Source organism: Colius striatus, chromosome 7 (assembly GCF_028858725.1).
Source record: "Colius striatus isolate bColStr4 chromosome 7, bColStr4.1.hap1, whole genome shotgun sequence".
Taxonomy (NCBI): domain Eukaryota; kingdom Metazoa; phylum Chordata; class Aves; order Coliiformes; family Coliidae; genus Colius; species Colius striatus.
Window position 1 is genome coordinate 17,639,843 of NC_084765.1, and position 21,625 is coordinate 17,661,467.

Genomic DNA, 21,625 nt, shown 5'->3' on the forward strand with positions numbered 1-21,625 from the left:
AAAATACTAAAAATATTAGCTATCAGAAGTACTGTTAGAAAGATGAATGTCAATAAAATATTAACTTTTGACAACAGTGATTGTGGTATTTTCTGATACAAATAAATTTTTCTTCATTTCAAAAGAAGGCTGGACAAGTACTTGGAAACCAGAGCACAAGGGGAGTAAGCAGACAAATCCCAATAGCCTCACAAAATCTCCTGAATTGAAAATAATTGGGGACTGAGAGAGTATCTGGGGAAGCTTGACCTGATGGAACTCTTCCCTCAGGCAGTCTCTTAATGATTACTGCTGGAAATGTCTGTGTCAACCCTTGATCAAAATCAATACAACTTTCACATTCTTTTCTGAAAAGATGCAAGGTATTGACTTTCAAATTTAAATTTCATTCATTAAACATTTAGTTTTCCACATCCATGACAAGAATGAACAGATGTCATCATGTTAACATGATATACTGTATTCTATAGGACACGCTGCTCTTCTGCTAAGGCAGGATACAGAAGGTTGTAACCCTCCTGAAAACACAAAATTTTCTCTAGGTCTTTTCTAAAATAAATATGGAAATCAGTCCTAGTATTAAAAAATAAATTCTCTCATATTCTATTTACAAATATTCTTCCCAGTAATCCTCATAATCTAAATGTTTTATGTCAAAATACTGTGTTTTACTATCACATACTGTTAAAAAGCAACTGTATGTACTGCAAAAGCTGCTGCATTTCAATGGTTGACAATAGAATTCTTAATCTAGTTTGAGGAAAATGCAGAGGTGCAAGACAAAAAGAATATAATAAATTTGCTTTTGCCATCAATTACTTGATATTAGGTGGATTCTCATTGAGCACAAGCATGGAAAAATTGCATGGAATTCATCCTAAAGGTAAAAAGAGTTGAGTATTCAGAAACACATCTCTCATCCATCTGCTCTTAGAACAAAGGGAACAGTAGGGCATGGGTATATACAAATTAAAAGAAAACCTCTAGATATCACTAGATATAAAACCTAAATGCAAAAGACTAATACATAATCTAGTTTTAAACTTTCTTGAGTTATTAACATTCTTATTTGTTATTTTTCTCTGATAAGATTTAACTAAAAGCAAATACGCTGAAGGCACTCCTATATTTATAGAAAGGGACACTTTTTGGACTCTAACCATTGTACAACCCCAGATAATTATTCCTTGATACACTGAAAAAAAATGGGCTTTGCTGGTCAGTTTCTCATGAGCACAATATATTAAAACAGTTGGAATTGGGAATTAAGGATCAATGATAACGATTAGACAATTCCTATTTTCCAGTCAGATTCTGTAATTATGGACAGCATAGAAGTATGGAGGAAGAGTACTTTTTGCCAACGGGTAACAGCTCATTGGGAAACAGTATTTTCCACGTTACATGAATAAAACCAGTAGAGTTCTGTAGTCATTTGATCACTCTTTGAGAGTTTAAAAAAATATATTTTTGCTTTAAAGCAGTGAATACAAATTGCAGGTAGACTTTACCAGACTTACTTGATATGTCATAATTTGAAGATATATTCTAAGACACCTGAACTTCATGTAACTCTATAAGGAAAAAGTTTAAAAATGAAGAGTAATAATCTGCGTCTGGAAAGGTATAACCAACTTACTTCAGTAGTTCTAGCAACCACAAAGGGACTGTTCAAATGCTTTAGGTAGGTATAGAAATAGCTACCATGAAGTGCTGGAGTTGTATCTCTTTTTTAGGGTCCATTTGAATCTCCTAAAATAGGTCTATTCAGATAAAAAGTGCCAACTTTTCAAAAATAGAAACTGATCAAACCATTCCATGTATTTACAAAGCTGTCTGGAACTTTGTGACACAAACAGAGAGCCAAAAAAGTGTGGGTTTAAAAGTTGGGCTTTGAAGACTATTTTTGGATATCTAGTGATCTCACAGTGCAATAAATCATGATACAATAATGCCACACATGACTTCATAAGTGTGCCTGCAATGTTAAAAGTCTCTCTAATAGTAAACTTGTCAGCTTTGCAAACATATCAAGCAGGCTGAAATAAGAAAGTAAAAGTTTATATTGCCCATGAAAGAGGTACAAGGCTGTTTCCCAAGCTAGGAAGGTAGGAAGCTCTTCTCTACTTAGAGTGAATTAGATTATTGCTCTGGCACCAAATGTTTCAATTCAAGAGTTGAGATAAAATTTTGAGATTACACAAATAAAAAAAAAATAATAGCTAGGATGTTGTTTAGGTAATTAATCCGAGTAAAAACTTGCTGGCTTTTTCTGCTCTTTGTATTTGAAATGACAATCAGAATGATCAAATATGTTGTTAGGAGACCTAAATCCATTTTCTTTTTCACTTGCACAGTTTTGAGCAAGGATTCCTGTTCTACATGGGGTGGAGGGCATTTTTCAACCTTTGATAAATACCAGTATGACTTCACTGGGACCTGCAACTATATCTTTGCAACTGTATGTGATGAAACCAGTCCAGACTTCAACATCCAGTTCCGCCGTGGGCTGGACAAAAAAATCGCGAGGATCATTATTGAGCTGGGACCTTCTGTCGTCATTATTGAGAAAGGCAGCATTTCTGTTAGGAATGTTGGGTAAGATTCTATGATGAATGGGGAAAAGGTGTTTAAAAGAAAGCATGTAGTTACAAAGTATTTGTGGTAAAGAAGGCTACTTTGTATCACAAATAAATTAACAAATTACAGATGTTGGGACACCTAGCTGGACTCCCATTTCTACTTATCAATCATTCACACTCTCTAGATTTCATTTGCAGTTTGATTGAATCAAGCTTAAGAGTACCTTTTTGTAGACAAAGGGATAAACTAAACTTGTCAGATCAAAACAGTTTTCACATTGAAAGTACAATCTCCTAGATACTATCACTCTGCTTATGCTTAGAATCATAGAATGGTAGGGTTGGAAGGGACCTTTAGAGATCATCCAGTCCAACTCCCCTGCAGAAGCAGGTCCACCGGCCTAGATCAGGTGACACAGGAATGTGTCCAGACGGGTCTTGAAGAACTCCAAGGAAGGAGACACCACAACCCCTCTGGGCAGCCTGTGCCAGGGCTCCCTCACCCTCACAGTGAAATAGTTTTTTCTTACATTTAAATGGAACTTTTTGTGTCCCAGCTTCATCTCATTATCCCTTATCCTGTTGCTAGCTACTATAGAAAAAAGGGATGCCTCAACCTCCTGACATTCATCATTAAGACTAATCTTGTCTCCACTACAGGCACAGATGACATGACTTATGTCCTTTGGTAGATACTAGCTGAAATGCCAATGTTTGCTTAGTGTTCGTTTGTTTTTAGACTTAGATCGCTCTGAACTCTGTGCTAAACTAACACATACATAGGGAACAAGAGAAACTTTGAACATCCATCAGAGCAATGTTGGAAGGGCTTACAAAGAAGTCCTCATGTGTGAAACCACTGACTCTTTGCATTATTCCAAGGGTTACTATGTCCAGGAAACAGCTATTAAACCTAGGAATTACATTGATGGGACACTTTGAGTTCTGCATCATTCATTTTTCTAGACAATTTGCTCCCATTCAAGGAAATTTCTCTAGGGAAGCTTTCAACATTATTATCGGATAGGCAGTGTTTTTGTCTACGAGTACAGGTGGATACAGGAAATAATTTATTCTAGATTGTCTATATCTTTTTATACTTACTTGACTACAATAAGTAAATTAATTTTTTCTTATGTTTAAATGGAAATTTTTGTGTTACAGCTTCATCCCATTACCCCTTGTCCTGTTGCTAGATTCTACAGAAAAAAAAAGGATGTCCCAACCTCCTGACACCCACCATTTATATACTTTTAAAGATTAATGAGATTCCCCCATCAGTCTTCTCTTCTCTAGACTAAACAGCTCCAGTTCCTGCAGCATTTTCTCATAAGGAAGATGCTCCAGTCCCCTTCTTGAAACATATAACTAAAATAAAATCAAAGCAAGTGAAGATGCAAAACATTTTCACTAGTATAATAACTACGCAACTATCTGGTGATTCTTCTGTGAAACTGCTGACATTGTTTTTCAATCAACAAAAGTCTTAATGTGTCTTGAAATGTTAGAGTTACAAAGGAAAATAATTCTATCTTGTGTTCTTGTAAGTATATAGACTGTATGTGTATTATACCTAAAAAATATAACTAATACCTGAGTAGTAGTGGTAGTAGAAGTAGTAGAACATGAGTTTCTCTTCTCATCTTATTACAGTGTCATTAAGTTGCCTTACACTAGCAATGGAATTCAAATAGCACCTTATGGACACAACATCCAACTGGTGGCCAGGCTGATGGAGATGGAGCTAGTTGTCATGTGGAACAATGATGATTATCTCATGGTTAGTAAAACATTTTCATAAAGCAGAAGAGAAAAGTTCTGACTGGCTTACTGAAATTTAAAGATCTCTTTATACTTAATGAGTGCTTATTTTGTGTGTTTATTATTTGGATATTTCTTTTTTCCCTGCTTCATCAATTCCTCTTGACATAAACAGCTTTACTGTATATGCCTTCTTATTCCTCTTACATCCAGCATTGGTAGTGTACTAAAGACACCAATGTTGAGATTTGTGAACACTTTAACAGAGTTTAAACTTTCCTCAGGCTCTTCCAGTAGCTACAATGTTTTGTTAAAGAAATGACAAAGTTATTTAAAGTTGTGTAGAATTTAATAATGTATGCCATAGTTTCATCAATTCTACTGTGCTTCCCCTGGACATCTTTTAGTTTCAAACATATGATTTCCTTTGTTTCTTTCCTTTTTCTGAATCTTTCAATGTTTGTTTTCCTTCCAAAACCCCTGATATATTTTAAAGAATACTTCTTTGTAGCGTGACCTGTGATATTAATGCCACAAAAGATACTGAATTCTAAATTGGAAAGTTTGCTAAAACAGGAAGGTTATTATGTAATAAATTGTCTGGAAGATTTACCAGCATTACTATCATACATATAACAGGAAATGCTACTGGGCTGAGTACACATTATATTCTACATATACTCCATTTATTTCCTCTGATCTAAGGTTTTCATAATAATTAATTAATTACAGCCAGAAGTAATATCCTTTACTCTCTGGAGCAACAGACATTTGAATAACCTTCTTCTGAAAGTAGATGTTCCTCCTGTAACTTCCAGTTTCTTAAGAGAACAAACCTGAAATTCATACCTTCTCAGCAACAGTATGAGCACAGAAAGAACATGATTTCCTTTTCTACTTTTTCTATCTCCTTAGAAAATTGTTCCCCCTCAATTCTCTGTAAACATCTTAGAATCTTATTATTTTATTAAATAATAAATAAAAAATCACAACAATCATTATTTGCCTATTGGGAAAGGAAGTTACTGCTTCCAAATCTTTTTCTCTAATCAAATTACTCCAATTAAAGAGAAGGATCACCTGTGATTAGATTCTTGAACTGAATTTGTTTGTATATTAGATTTTACTTAGGGTGATCCTTTTAAATGTTTTGGTTTATTTTTCTTTAGGTTGTGACTGAAAAAAAATATATGGGGAAAACCTGCGGAATGTGTGGAAATTACGATGGTTATGAATTGAATGAATTTGTGAGTGAAGGTAAGATATAAGAACAAGTCAGACGGAAGAACTGGTTAAACTGAGCTAAAGTGGAAATTTAATACCATACTAACATTGCTCTGACTGCTCACTCAGTTTCAGAATTGAGTAAAGCACTCCCATAGGTCACCAACATACCTATCCTATGATTATGCTGCACACTGTTATTTGCTATGATGATAATATTGTGGGTTCCTCAACCCGTATAAGGAATCTCTTATGTTTTAGAAACAAGTGGTAAGGATCACACTTTCTCTCACCTGACTTTCAGAGCAGTCTAGGTTCATAGTAAGGCACAGCGAGGGAAATGATTATGTTAGGCAAAAGAAAGAATGAGACTACATTAAAAAGAACATAATGGACAAGAACATTAACAAGTAGTATGTCCCAATAAGGGTGGATCTTTAGAACGAAATCGTTGGTACTGAGGTCTTAACATCTGTGCTATATGCTGTTTGGGGTGTTTCACTTCAGAGTCACTCTAATCTAGTCCATCAAACTAAGGCCTGTTAGCAGTTGCAGTTCATTACACATGCTTTTTGAGGCATATCTTCTGGCTTGGTTTCATCTTAAAGGAGCTCTGTATGCCAAGACCACTCCACAATGGAAATCAAATTGTATGTAGTGAGGATGTTTGGAAGATTTACTTTAAAAGAACACTGCCATTCTATACAACAGTGCTACTGTGGAGACATTAAATTGCACAGTAAACTAATCTCAGATCAACACAGGTAGATGAACTTTTCTGTACATGTCACAGAAAAGAATTCTGAAAAGTATACAATGTTTTTTGGGGTTGCAATAAGTTTAATTTCACATGTAGGGGAAAAGATAAGAATGGGAGATGAGGTTTGAATTCCAAAATACAACACAGGTGGCAGAAAAACAGTAACAGCTGACATCAAGTAAGGTAGCAGATACGATAGACTAGGATATAGCTCACAAAAATAATTAAGATGATAAAATTATGCTTTACTGAATAGACTCCACATATAGAGCAAAAGAAGTAATTGTTATCAATAGGAAGATTAATTAGTAGGACCTTTCATAGTCCAAGAGTAAAATGTGACCTTTGATACATCACAGGAACAAGTAAACAAATATATGTGTCCTTTTTTCCTGACAAATTATGGCCCTTCAATTTACAGGTAAATTGCTGGATACATATAAATTTGCTGCATTACAAAAAATGGACGATCCATCGGAGATCTGCCTGTCTGAGGAGTTATCAATTTCCAGCATTCCTCACAAAAAATATGTAAGAAAGATCTTCTTGGCTTTTCCACAGCATGGTTCTTAACAGAGTGGAAAGACAGATAGAAAGCAACAATGGAGTGCCAGTGGTTTCAGAAAACTGAGTTTAATGACAATCAATAAACTAAAAATTTGTACAGCGTGATGTGAGGAAAAAAAAAAAAAGGAGTTCTTTGCTTTTAAACGCATATTGAAAAAAAGCCCTATGGACATTTCTGAGGCTGGATTTATATTGTTCATGTAAACCTCCCAGCATCTAGGTCACAGCTTTCTGAAATTTAATGCAGATCATCCCAGAAAAGTCATGGAAATCGGTGAAGGTTTTAAGAACTTTCTGTTGGACAGCTAGATACCTGACATTATAGGCTGTACAGACCTGAAGACATCCAACAATACTTTAAACATATTGCCAGATACCAGAGTTCATAACAGGGCCAACCACTACCAAATGGTATCACTTCCAGTCCTAGACGAAATGTAAACGAGAGTACCTGAAACATGATGCACCCGTGTAACTACGGTTGAAAGAGGAACGTTGGTAGCAGCAAAGAACTAGAGAGGCTGTATTTCTTAGCTTTTGCAGATGCAGGAACCAAATCCCACTTAGGATGGTCTTGTTAAGATGTTTCACTAAGAAAACTCTAATTTTGTATTCCCACACAGATTTTACAGAATTATAGAATGGTTTTTGCTTGGAAGAGATCTGTTCAGATCATCTAGTCCAACTTCTCTGCTCAAGCAGATTTTGAGTATCTCCTGGTTGGATCTTCCAGGCTGAGGAGATGAAGACCACAATTTATCTCACAACCTGTTCTTTTTTCTACCTGGGAGATCATAATATCACTATATCCCTAATGTCAAGTGCTCCTTGCTGCCCTCTAAAAAGCACTTCACTTTACATAGAAGGATCTTTGGTTCCATTTGTACTTTCTCACAAGAACATAATCTTTGCAATTGTCATGTGCTTACTTTTATACAGCATGTGGATTGCTAGTAATTGCAGAATGCTTACAAAGTTTCCTCTTGAAATAGGAAATTTACCTTCTTTTTTTCTTTGTTTCATCTTATTTTTCTAGCAACCCAGGGATCTCTTAGTTTGAACATAGAAACCACTTGTCTTGCTAAAAAAGTTTAGCTTTCATACGACAGAGGAAGAGCCAGCTAGAATCCTTTTGAGATTCTTCCTTTCCCAGAATACGAAAACAGGGAAACATTAGTGCATCTCTTTAACAAGAAGAGCAAGAATAAAGAACAGGAGTTTCTGTGAGTCCTGTGAGGAAGATACTTTTCTGAAAAAGAGAGTTGTAAATATTACTTGTATTCATACTGAAAAATTACTTTATTCTGTTGCCTGGGAGGTCTAACCTTTTTATAATGTTTCTCTTTGAAATATTATCCTGCAGTAGAAAACAGGATAGGCAACACAATCATATCAAATGTTGGCTTAAAGGAGAATGAGTGTTGTCTTTCCATTGGGGATGTTTATGCTGGAACTGAATGATTCTCTATGAGACAACATATTCCATGCCAGTAGTGTTCTCAGCCATTCTTAGGGTACTGATAATACTGAAAGAATAACCTAATTTTACCTAATTTTCAACTTATTAAGAAGTGAAACTAATTCAACATGTCAAGGTCCTTCCATTACAGAATATTTCTTTCTATTCATGAATTTCTCATGCATTTTAAGTCAAATACATATAACTAAACTCTAGGGGGGGGAAAAGCAAACAAAACAAGAAAATCATAATTATCAGCAACGTTCTATTGTGATTTTCATGGGAGAAACACTAGTTGGAACTCTTTTCTTTTTTTATTTAGGCCATGATCTGCTCTCAGCTGCTTAACTTGGTGTCACCAACCTGCAGTGTGCCAAAGGATGGGTTTGTCATTCGTTGCCAGCTTGATATGCAGGACTGTAGTGAGCCAGGACAAAACAATTGCACTTGCTCTACGCTGTCAGAGTATTCAAGGCAATGTGCTATGGCCCATCAAATGGTGTTCAACTGGAGAACTGAAAACTTCTGCTGTGAGTTCAGCTGTTTTGTTCATACAAGATTGTACTTAACCTTATTATACCTTACATAGGAGAAGAGTGACTATTAACTGGAATTTAAATCAACTGATAAAAAAGTCTCTACTGTTTTGAATCACACAAATTATTTTCTTAAGGGAGTAACAGTTGTCTTTGATAAAGCATTAAGGAACACATGGAAACCTCAAAGGAAAAGGAAAAAGCATGAAATGGAGCCCCTATGTCTAGATCAATGTCCATAAAAGACAAACATTCATAAAGTGAAAACTCTTTAATTTCTCAGACTTCTAACAAGAGGCTGTTCTCTTGTAGTAGTTTTTATTCATTATTGTACTTTGCTAACTAGCCAGTGAAGAGGGTGAACTTTTAAATGGCCTCTGAAGTCTTTGAACACTTTTGGTAACAATTATCACAGCTCCTTTCATTCACAGGAGGTTTTCAGTAGTCCATTTTCAGATTCTCAGCCCTCTTAGTTACAGCTACTGATTGGAAGCAAATAGAAAGTGAGTCCTCTAGTAGTCTCCCAGTTGTACATGGTAAGGCACACTTTTTTTCCAAGTATCTACTTACTATCAACGTTTTGATTAACTTTTTGTTTGTTCTGTTCTTGTTCTGTTTCAAAAGTCCTTAAGATTCCTTACTATTTAGATTTTCAGGTAAGAACAGTGACATCAAAATTTAATTGGATTCCTGAAGTCGTTGTTTAACCTGTCACAGTTTATTGTCTCCCCATTGTTACTTACAAGGCCTTGCATCACTTTACCTTCTCTGCGTCTCTGGTGTCATATTCTTTTCTCCTCTTGGTCTTCATGTACTGATGCCACTCTTCATTTTTTTTGTTTTGTGTTTAAGATTTATTTCATTCTTTCCTCCTACTTATGGAAAACATTCCATACTAAGCTCCATTATTATCCCTGACACTTCAAAATTGCACTTATTTTTGAAATAATTTTACTCTCTCTCTTTTCCAAGGTTATTCATCTTACATAAATTGGTAACACATTTTATTCTTTGGTCTGCAATTGTTTTTAATTCTTCAAAATTGTAAACTTGTCATGGCGTTTTATAGATTCAGATAAATATTAGTAAAGCATTGTGCACGTTTGCAGAACTGTACAATAATTCTTAGTAACCACAATGTCTTTTTCTCAGTTCACAGTAGTTTTCATGTTGCCACTGGACCACTACTAAGACTGATAGTAAAGTGATAAAAGGCAAAGCTTAAAAAAAAATAAAAATGGGAACCTTTGTTTCCCCCCAAAACACAAAGCTGAGAATCTAAGAGTTTGCAAGTAAATACTAAATATATAAAGGTGATGAACTTCTTAGTCTTTATTACTTTTTTTGTTAGCCTCATTTCTAACTACCTCTATTTCCCTACCTCACTTAGTTTTACTCTTAGAGATAAGGAAAAATCTCTGCTTGAATTTGTCATATAATAAAATACATTTTGGGTTCCATATATTAGAATTGCTAGGTAGATGCATTCTGAAAAGAAGATAATGTCTGAGAAACAGGAATTCTAAAGAAAATCAAGAGCTGCATTCTTTAAATCCTACAACTGTTACAGAAAATCTGATTTATGGTAGTTTAATAGGCTGCAATATAGCCTGCTATTCCTCAGGCTTCCACAAGGAGTTTCCAATAATTAGAGCACGAAAAATGAATAAAAACTAGAGTGAAGATGATGGTATTGATGAATACATGGATGATGAATTGAGTGTTGAGGCAGGATGAGAGACCATTAGTGCCAGAAATCGCTGTTTACACTTCAAAAATCTTAACATTTTCCCTGTTTGTTGCAGCTGTGGGAAAATGTTCTGCTAACCAAATCTATGAAGAATGTGGTTCTCCATGTATTAAAACTTGTTCCAACCCAGAGTACAGCTGTTCCAGTCACTGTACCTATGGTTGCTTTTGTCCAGAAGGTAACATTTCTGTATTAATCATATCCTAAATGGCCCATGCCAATGCTTTTGGCATATATCCAGTCAAGTGGAATAGATTTCTTAATAATGAACTAGCACCACATTTTAGGGCATTGTGTTGCTAGAACTGCACTATCTTAAGTAACATAACCAGAGTCTTGAATAGTCTTGATCAATGTTAGCAAGAACAGAGCTGTAAAAGCATTTTCCTCACAAGACTGTGACGTGATCAGATAATTAAATCCTACCTGCATAAAGTTCTGAACTAAAATATATATTTATATATATTTTATATATATTTATATCAATATCATCACCATTTTAGAGTAGTCAAAAGTAATGTTTTGCGAGCTATGTATTTAAAAATATACTTATTACTCTAGGAAATGGAATGTGTCAATTCTTAAAAATGTCCAACATTAATTAGTGTCATAACACACACAAAAACCAAACCCAAAATCCCAAAACATTCAGTCTTACTGTTATTTGAAATTAAGTTCCAATTTCAGACGAAGATAATTGCACTTTCTTATAACAAAGTTGAGAAACACTGTTATCACTTGTAAAGAATCCATTTTGTTTTAAATAAAAGGAAATGTTTTACATGTGGTGTCTCTAAGTATGGGCAACACTGTGCAAAAATAGCTTTTGTAAGCTAATTTTAGAAGGCATTCAATCTATAATAGTTTTAGTGCTAAGTAAGGATCAAGAAAAAGATTTGTTTTGTTTCTCTTCTTGGCAGGAACAGTTCTTGATGACATCTCAAAGAATCGAACATGTGTTCACATTAAGCAGTGTCCATGTACACTAAATGGGAAAATATATGCTCCTGGTGAAACAATGAAAGCAGCATGTAGGACGTGGTGAGTAGCAACAGTTACTTTTGTAAGAGGATGGACGGTATCCTCACCAAGCAACTGGGAAACTTAGTCTAACTTTTCAGAGAGCAGCTGCAAACGTGTTGTATCATTTCTGAGGCCACCTTCAAGTGCCATAAATCATGTATTCATAAATGAAGATGCACATGTCTATTTTTTTAATTAACCTCTATAAATATTGTGTGGCTCCTTCAGGCCACACAAAACAGTGGCATTTTTATCTCCTCTGTAAAAGAGGAGATAAAATTGGTACAAAACAAATAGCCAGTACTTTCCATTTCTTTCTGGCAATCTCAGCATTTCCGATTACCAAACTGGCACTAAATTTCTGGTTTGCAATAGAAAGTTATTACTGAACACTATTTTTTTAAATCGAGATTTTTTGGTTTTTTTTTTTACGTGGATTTTTTTTGTCTTATTTTTCTTGCTATCATAATTCTAATAAATAAAATAAAGGATAAGTAATGGAATTTTATCCTCAGAACTGTAAAGATGAAGACATTTTTTCATGATTAATCTATTCAGAAAGTTTACTGACAGTCCATACACAAATTCAGCACTTTGAGTTAAGATGAACAACTTCATAGACAAAGAAAATCAAAGTGTGGAAAGTAAAAGGGGAAAAGTGATGCAAAATGAGATCTTCTAAATGACATCTGAGCTTTTACAGTGTAAGGAAAAAATTCAAAACAGTGAAAAATAAAGTTGAGAAATTATAAGAATGTTAAACCGTGTACACTAACCCATTCTGCATGTTGATCCATTACTGCAAAATCTCCAGACAGGAGGATCACATCCTCTGCTGGTAAATAGTGCCTTAGTGTGAGAAAAACCTCACACTGAACTTCTTGTTTTCCTCAGTAAATGTACAATGGGTCAATGGAACTGCCAAGACTTGCCCTGCCCTGGAAGGTGTTCACTGGAAGGAGGCTCCTTTGTTACCACGTTTGATTCTAGATCGTACAGGTTCCATGGGGTTTGCACTTATGTTCTTATGAAGGTAATTTCCTGCAGTCTAGAAACTCACAATATCAAATTGATGTATTTTAGTCTCTGTTTCTTATTGGAACACAAACTGAGGTCTTCCTACCATATACATTGATTCTACAGATCATTGTTATTGTGACACAGACTTCCCTTTTCACTGTTTTCTTCCAGAGTTCCAACCTGCCACACAATGGAACCTTAATGGCTGTATATGAAAAGACTGGTTATTCTCATTCTGAGACATCACTTACTGCTGTAATTTACCTGTCTACAAAGGTAGGTGTCCCCTCCACAGGTTATATTCAGCTTTTCAGTAACCAGATTAGCAAAATAAATAAAGTCATTGCTAGTAGCATAAACTGGAAAAAATATGGTAGATGGATAGTAAAGATATGTTCCAGTTTATGCATGCATAGTAAAGATCTCAGTTGCCTTCAACTCATTAAGTTAGAGTATTTCCAACGTGAAAAGTGAAAGCAATCTGTGAGAGAAAAATCAGTATTTTCTTATTAGATAGGTCATTGACAACACAGTTTCTCAAGTTAAAGAACATATAAATACCATCAGTACAGGTAAGTACTTCTGATTCCATGTCCTTTTCTTACAGGACAAAATTGTGATTTCTCAGAACGAACTCCTTACTGATGATGATGAACTGAAGCGGCTGCCTTACAGATCAGGTAAAGAAAAGGGGATACACACCAAATCCATATTACATTAAATGTTTTGCACAACCCAGCATCTTTTGGCTCAAAGTCACCAATAGCAGAGGTTTAGAGGAAGGTTAAATTCTTTCCCATTACCTTTCCCCCTCTGTGGAGAGTTTTGTGTGGAACAATACTTGTAGATAGAATGCTGTAACACTTAAATATGCATTAAAATCACTACTTCACAATGACCTATTCATCAGAATCTCTTTTCTAAATTGTTCTTTTAGGAGACATCACTATTTTCAGACAATCCTCAATGTACATTCAAATGTACACAACATTTGGGGTGGAACTTGTAGTTCAAACATCACCTGTATTCCAGGCTTACGTAAAAGTTGGATCACAATTCCAAGGCAAAACCCTAGGTAAGAAATCTAGCCTCCACGTGAAGAAGAAAATTTAGGGTGTGTAATTTTGAAAGCCTAGTACTCATCCTTTAAGGAATAAGCTTTCTTATCTGGATTCAAAGAAAAAAATCCCAGAAATACCTGGACTGGAAAACCAAAGTGCTAAGAATTTGTTCTTCACAAATAACTTTAAAATCCATCAAGGAAATTAGATAGATGACATTTTTCCTGGGTAATAATGCTGTTTTTCAAATGGTTTATGTGTGTCTTTTTCAATATGTTCTTCACTACACAATGAAGAGGCAAAAAATTAGTCTGTGTGGTGTCCACATCCTGGAGCACTTGATTCTCTGATCCATGTTGACTATAAACACAATGAGCCTAAGAATCTAAAAGTTTCTCAGCTGTAAAGGACCAAATGGAGATGTCTACACTTATTGCACAGCAATATTAGCCACAAAGGCACATCCTGCATTCTAATTATCTCTGGGGAACTACGGAGAGGCTTTAGCTTTTGAAAAAGTCTAAAAGTATCTACTTTTTCATTACAGATTTTATGTACATACGGAAATAAGTGTAACTGCAGAAGTATTTAATGGCTTTTCTCTTTTACATGATTTAAAACCACTGAGAAGGCCTTTCCCCTAAAAACAAGAGAAAAAATTCTGTATTAAATTGTCAGTGAATAGAAGCGAACAATCTTAACTTGAGAAGACAGAGGCTCAGTGACTGAATGTATGGATAATGAAGATTTTATGGCTACTTGACCCATAGTATTCATTGATACTTCATGTAGAACTTTTGAATCTATTTTCTCACTGTTATAGAATGAAACAGACCATCAGGTCCACATCCTTTAATTTTCAGCCATCCCTTGCTTTTCTGATGTTACTAGGTTTGTGTGGCAATTACAATGGAGACACTACAGATGACTTCATGACTAGCATGGATATTACTGAAGGGACAGCCTCCTTGTTTGTAGATTCCTGGAGGGCAGGAAATTGTCTTCCTGCTTTAGAGAGAGATACCGACCCCTGCGCTTTGAGTCAACTGAACAGTAAGTAGATGATTTTATTGTAATTAATCTCTCCATCTAGCTTTATCTGACATTTCCATAAACCCATACCAGATAAAGAAGAGACTTTGAGAGAAGCAGAGACCTGAGACGATTGAGCTTTCCAAATTTTGCCACCAATAGGTTGTTTCTGATTTCTAGAATTTATATCTAGTGAAAGCTTATCCAATACCATTCTAGATATCTGGGCTTGAGATGATGGATGAGAGAGTTGTGGTAATATTTCCAGTGCAATTGTGATGTCCACAATTAAACTTGCTTAGCAGTGCTGTGTCTGAAATCCAGGCTTTGCCTCCTTAAGTCTCTATTGCTGTTGGTCTTAAAAAAAAAGAAAAAAAGACAAGCCCCACCAAGCTCTTTGAACAGAAGTATAGACTGCAAACTAACAAGTTGAGAAGTTATTATTTTGTTCAATCCATCATTGCCAAAAGCTCAGCTGTAGTAGTGTGTCCCAATTTTCTTGAATTTCTTTTTCATATCTTCATTTCCTTTTCCTAGCTTTATCTGTTTGATGTCCATGATTTTCTTTCATTAGAAATATCTGCTGAGACTCATTGCTCTGTTCTTACCAAGAAGGGTACAGTGTTTGAGAGATGTCATGCTGTGGTGAACCCTATTCCTTTCTACAAGGTAGGAGATTATGATTGATGTTGTAAAGAGGGAGTCCAAGTATGAACCAGAATGTACTCATATACAACATCCCACTCATTTGGATCAGGAATGCACAGAAGCTAAGGAACAAATGTGGTTTTGAAAATTAATTTTCCACCACACTAAAAATCTGTTTGTTCAAAAGGCACCAGTCCTATCCCTATGAATCGGCTGATGTTTTTGCCCATGCTCACAGCTTTAACTATGCAAAATATTGATTTTTCCCATGTATATAATTGAGCTCATTATATCTGCCAATCTCCAAAAAACATTTTGAAAATTAGGAATAAAAATCAGTGAATAAAAAAAGGCATTTTTTTAGGTACTGAGTATATTTCATTCATGTCAATCAAGCAATCTGAGATTTTTCATCAGTTTCAGTTATACAATAAAATGTATTTTGCATGACTTACCTCTGCAATTCAACATAAAATCACAGAATTTTATAATTATTTAGATTGAAAAAGACCTTTAAGATTGAGTCCAGCCATAAATCTAACATTGCTGTGATTATCACTAAACCATGTCCCTAAGCATCACATCTATGCATCTTTTAAATGCCTCCAGTGTTTAGCATTTCCAAATGTCTGCTTCCCAGTAACAGAGTACTGTCTTCATGTATTGGATTTCAGAGATGTGTCTACCAAGCCTGTAATTACGAAGAGACATTTCCTTATATTTGTTCTGCCCTGGGATCATATGCACGAGCGTGCAGTTCAATGGGTTTAATCCTTGAGAACTGGAGAAACAGCATGGACAATTGTAGTAAGTAATTAACCCAACTCTTAATAGTCTGTCATCAGATGAATACATGCATATAGATCTATCTGCATCCATTTAGAATAGTCACACGTTTGATTCACCTATTACAAAACAGTATAAGAGCAAGAGCAGATTTTAGAACTACTTGTCAGTTATTATGAAATAACTACTTATTGCACAAGTAGGCCAACCAGCAGGTATAAAAGTCACATTCCCAGGAGCTGCTGACTTCACAGGATGGGTCATAACGCAACAAAACCTATAAATAGGAAAGTAGTATTCTAAGCAGTTTCCAAATCATCTCAAGAGTAATGAAGAAAATAGAGAACAGAAAGAAAAGGAAAGCAGAAATGGGATAACAGATACCCAGCATCTTAATACTCTTCTAATCTTCTTCAGAAAAAGATTGTTACTTTAAGACTACATGAAAAAGATTACTCATGTGCTTTCGGGTGACCATGTAGATGCTTCCAAGACTTAATAATTAAATGATGCAATAGATAGATCAATAAAGCTATACTGTACCACAACATTAGAAAAACCTAGGAAAAGCTCTGGTTGCAGATGTGATTTTTTGCTATTATGCAACTTAGACATAGTCATAGCTTTCATAGCTACTCAAAACCACATTGGTATTTCTGCAAAACTTCTCTTTGCACTATTTTATTCCACGACCCACAAAGAAGTAATAAGATATTTAACCGTCATAACACTTCCAAACACCTACATAGTTGGTGTTAAGCACTGGTTTGCAATATTTTTTGCTATAACATCACATCCACAGGAAGAGAAGCAATAGGAAACGTTAAGCATTGAAGCTGTTTTCACAATATACGTAGCACATTGTGAGCACAGTTATCTGTCCCAAGATAAGTGAAGTTTAAGATACACTCTTGACTTGTTTTACAGCCATTACTTGTTCTGGAAATCAAACATTCAGCTACAACACTCAGGCATGTGGCAGGACATGCTTGTCACTTTCCAACCAAGCCTTGGAATGCTACCCAACTGACATCCCTATTGAAGGCTGTCATTGTCCTGAAGGCGTGTACTTGAACCACAAGAATGAATGTGTTCGTAAATCTTACTGTCCCTGCTATTTAGAAGACAGAAAGTACATCTTGCCTGACCAGTCATTAGTAACTGGTGGGATTACCTGGTAAGTGTGTCAAGTTTAAAGATTAACAAACTGAAAATGGAGAGGAGGGGTCTTCATGTGTCTCTGTTAAAGGTTAATGGCAGTAAGCAACTAAACACCACACAAGCACTTGCTCACTCCAGCCAATGTGGGAGAGAATCACAAGGGCAAAAGCAAGAAAATTTGTAAGCTAAAATAGAGACAGTTTAATAACTTTATTATTAATAAGCAAAAATAAGCTTCTTTAACAAGCAAAGCAGCATACACAATCAAAGCTAAGTAAGGAATGAATTCACTACTCCCCATCAGCAGACTGATGTTTAAACATTTCCAGAAAAGTATGAATTTTTCATGCATAGTGACTACTTGGGAAGACAAGCACCATAAATCCACACATCCCTCCTTACTCCTTCTTTACCTGAGCTTTATTGCTTAGAATGATGTATAGATTGGATTATCTCTTTGGTCAGTTCAGGTCATCTGTCCTGGCTGTATCCCCTCCCAGCTTCCTGCACACTCCCATCCTGTTTACGTTGGTGGGGCAATGTGAGCAGAGAAGGCCTTGACACTGTTCAGCAGTAGCTAATGTAGCATCATGTTATCAACACTGTTTTGGTCACAAATCCAAGACATAGCACCATTGAGCTACTATGAAGACAACTAACTCCATTCCAGCGAAAACCAGTACAGTCACCTGACTTTTAAATGCAAAGGCATAATTTTTAAGATAACTTTATTGCCCTTTTCTAAAATGCAAAGATTCTTACATAAACAGAAAGTATTTGGCTTGCCTTGAGCCTGGAAATGTTAATGAAAAAAATGAGAAAATAATAGGTAAAATCTTATTAATCTCAGAAGGAGATTTTGTCAAAATCATCTGGATGGTTATACATAAACCTCAAGAACTACTTGATAGGTCCTTGTAATAGAGAATGGCCTCTTATTTGCTTTCAAAACTGATGTTACTGTGTACTACAAAAGGTAAAGAGACATAGGTTGGCTCGTGTTCCATTTTGAAGGATAGGGAGGAGCTAATAATATAAATGAAACATTTCCAGTGAGAGAAACATGAAACTTTTACAAAAATAAATCTTAGGAGAGATTTGTACTGAAATGTTGTCTCTTATTTTCCCCCCAGCTACTGTGTTAATGGGAAGCTAAGTTGTGCAGGCAGACCTCAAAATCCTGCAGGTATGGATCTCATATGGTTTACTTAGAAATATATTCTTTTTTCCTGTGTTGTAAAATTGCTACTTCACAATCTCCCCAATGTTTTTTTTTCCTTCCTTTTTCCTAGAAAGCTGCAAAGCTCCTAAGAAATATGTATCATGTTCTGACAGTTTAGAAAACAAGTATGGAGCTGCATGTGCCCCTACCTGTCAGATGCTGGCTACTGGAATCGAATGTGTGAGTTCCACAGCTCTGGGATATTTATCCTCTCTAGAGAGGAAGAATGTTTTAGTTGCTACTTAGGATTTGACTACATTCCTTCTAGTGAAGTGAAAAGAGATATTTCTTCTAGTTAATATAGTTAGTTAGATACCAGACTTAGGTACAGACTGTGGATGCTTAAATGTACATATATTTGAGAAGTAATTAAAGGAATTAAATTGCATTCCTGTTAAATGAATAGAATAAAAATCCATTAAACTCTGTTAACTACATGAGTATCATCTCTAGCTCAGGTACTCCACGTACTGCATGTCACTGGAAACTGATGGAACATGTGGTTTGTGCTTCCCAACTATCTGCTGCTGATGGTCACAGAATGCAGGAGACCTAGGTTAAGTGGACTTCTAATCTGTCCTGATAAGGTTTTATTACAACTTTATATTACACCTTTCACTATATCTCTTAGATAAAGTGAAAGAACTACAATTAGCTTCCTTCATAGAAAGAACTTCTGGTGTACCTTGTTCAAAACACTGGTAGCAACGAAAGAAATTTTTCAGTCTTCAAGTATGTTTAGTATCTCACACAAGTATATCTTATACCTTCACTGCAACTAGTTCAATTAGCTAGTGTATTAGTATGAGGAAAATCACGCAATTGAAATCAAGTCAAAACTAGAACTTAGCACAAGTTCGCTCTTGTCACCACACACATGATAATATGCATCTCATGTTTGTTTTCATTTTGCAATTTATTGATCTTTACCAGATACCCACTAAATGTGAGTCAGGATGTGTCTGTGCTGATGGGCTATATGAAAACCTCGATGGCAGGTGTGTTCCAGCTGAGGAGTGTCCATGTGAATATGGTGGTCTTGCTTACAGAAAAGGTGAACGGATTCAAACTGAATGCGAGATCTGGTAAGAATTACACAGCTTTTCATTGAGAACCTCTTTTCACTAAACTGCACAACTTCACAACAAAAGCATTAAGTTGACCAGACAGTAGAAAATAGGAGCAGCTGAATGCAAAGCTCAGAGGTCATAAAGAGGTGCTTAATATTTGACAATTTATATGTATAGATAAAAGAGTAATGATATTGGCTTCAGAGATAATTTCTACCCTAGATGTATCTGGCAATAAGGGCATCCTCTAAGGCCTATAACTGTAAACTACATAAGGCGAAGGATAAGCAGCTCCACCTAAACAAAGATGAGGGCACCATTTTCCTTCTTTTCTATAGATAAAAGTAGTCCTCCCAAAATATCGGTTTTTTTCTCTTTAGCAACATTCTCAAAGTACTTTACTCTCTTTCCAGTTACTAATCTAGTATTAAGCAAATGTCACCACCACCCATACTGCACAGAACAGTGACATCTGTTCTCATTAAGAGCAAAAATAAATGAGCTTTGTATCCTATCTCTCATGAGAAAAGAAAGTAAAAACAACTGAAGATTTTTTCTTTATTGTGAATTATTTTCTAGGTGGTCCATAACTTTTAATTATGGTTCTTATGTTAATTGTAACTTGGTCTTAATGTACACAAGCCATTTAAATGAACATCTTATGTATAAAAGTGCGTGTGTATAAAAAGAAGCAGGTTGAGGTGGCATTTCTCTGAAATCTGAGTATGCTTTTTCTTCTCACTCCCAGCACTTGCACAAAAGGCAAATGGAAATGTGTCCAGAAATCAAAGTGTTCCTCAACTTGTAATCTGTATGGAGAAGGCCACATTACCACTTTTGATGGACAGCGTTTTGTGTTTGATGGCAACTGTGAATACATATTAGCTATGGTAATCTGCTCTTACTGCTTGTTTTGTCAGTATCTTAGCATCAAGAAATAGCTTGATTAAACTGGCTGATGAAAATATCCTAGGATGCCTCTGTAAGAGAGCACTTTCAATCTTTATAAACACTTAATGTCTTTTTTTTCTGCTTATTTCAGTACTTAAGATGAAAATACTTCTCAAACCATATTTTTTCATGCAATTACAACCATTTTTCAATTTAATAACATGTTTAAATAGTCATTGATATGTATGTATTCTGTAATAGCCAACTATATCTTTTAGGGAAATGATGTTAGTTTGACTACCAAATTAGAGGCCATTACCTCCCAAACAGGCAGAATCAGAGTCATGACATATTTAAGCTTTCTTTTTTGCTTTTATGCGTTTATGTTTGAACTTGGAAGACTCCAGTCCCAGAATCCACTGGGGTTTTGTGCTTTTTGTGCTTTTGTTTTGATTTTTTTAGGATGGCTGCAGTGTTAGTAGACCTTTTTCTTCCTTCAAAATTGTTACTGAGAATGTCATCTGTGGGAAATCAGGTGTTACATGCTCCAGATCCATCAGCATTTACCTTGGGGTAAGATCTTCAATTTGCTGTCACCCAGCTGAATAACTACTGTAAGTCCAAGTTTCCTTCCCTTTGGAAGTTTTACCTGCAACTTTGAAGTTGTTAGTAAATTTATGTGCTAAATCTAGAGCTTTAGTTTTAGGAGGAATTACTACCAGTTTTTTTTCTAGTTATCATGTCAATATTTCAGTGTCCAAATTTTTTGCCTACAAAGAAGTCATAAAATATTGTCCTTCACTGATTCAGCAGTGAATTTCTTGGTCAAAAGATACTGCTTTTCACACACACATACAAACTCTTACCCAGCTCTCCACCAAACTCAGAAAACAATAGTATGAAATTCAGGAATTTTCATGATGATTGATAAACAAAATCTTTTAAAACCTCTCCCAGTCCAGGTAATATCTGCAGTTCAAAATATATCCAGATCTTACCTGAGATTAATCCATGAAATGACAGCAATGAGCAGTTATCTTCATGTCTACTGCTGTGTGACAGCCTCTAGAAT

At 35.5% G+C, this 21,625-nt stretch overlaps 1 protein-coding gene across 1 annotated transcript in view; it reads left to right on the plus strand.

The window, feature by feature from the left end:
- The window catches only part of MUC6 (mucin 6, oligomeric mucus/gel-forming), a 54,055-nt gene that overhangs the window by 6,130 nt on the left and 26,300 nt on the right, over window positions 1-21,625 (plus strand). The window contains exons 3-22 of the mRNA XM_062000378.1: window positions 2,358-2,598; window positions 4,236-4,362; window positions 5,513-5,600; window positions 6,749-6,858; window positions 8,676-8,883; window positions 10,695-10,817; window positions 11,560-11,680; window positions 12,557-12,695; window positions 12,854-12,958; window positions 13,290-13,362; window positions 13,620-13,757; window positions 14,635-14,796; window positions 15,350-15,444; window positions 16,098-16,230; window positions 17,137-17,386; window positions 18,504-18,556; window positions 18,663-18,772; window positions 19,526-19,677; window positions 20,411-20,552; window positions 21,016-21,126. Coding sequence (XP_061856362.1) covers window positions 2,358-2,598; window positions 4,236-4,362; window positions 5,513-5,600; window positions 6,749-6,858; window positions 8,676-8,883; window positions 10,695-10,817; window positions 11,560-11,680; window positions 12,557-12,695; window positions 12,854-12,958; window positions 13,290-13,362; window positions 13,620-13,757; window positions 14,635-14,796; window positions 15,350-15,444; window positions 16,098-16,230; window positions 17,137-17,386; window positions 18,504-18,556; window positions 18,663-18,772; window positions 19,526-19,677; window positions 20,411-20,552; window positions 21,016-21,126 — 2,681 coding nt within the window. The remainder of the gene's footprint in view (window positions 1-2,357; window positions 2,599-4,235; window positions 4,363-5,512; window positions 5,601-6,748; window positions 6,859-8,675; window positions 8,884-10,694; window positions 10,818-11,559; window positions 11,681-12,556; window positions 12,696-12,853; window positions 12,959-13,289; window positions 13,363-13,619; window positions 13,758-14,634; window positions 14,797-15,349; window positions 15,445-16,097; window positions 16,231-17,136; window positions 17,387-18,503; window positions 18,557-18,662; window positions 18,773-19,525; window positions 19,678-20,410; window positions 20,553-21,015; window positions 21,127-21,625) is intronic.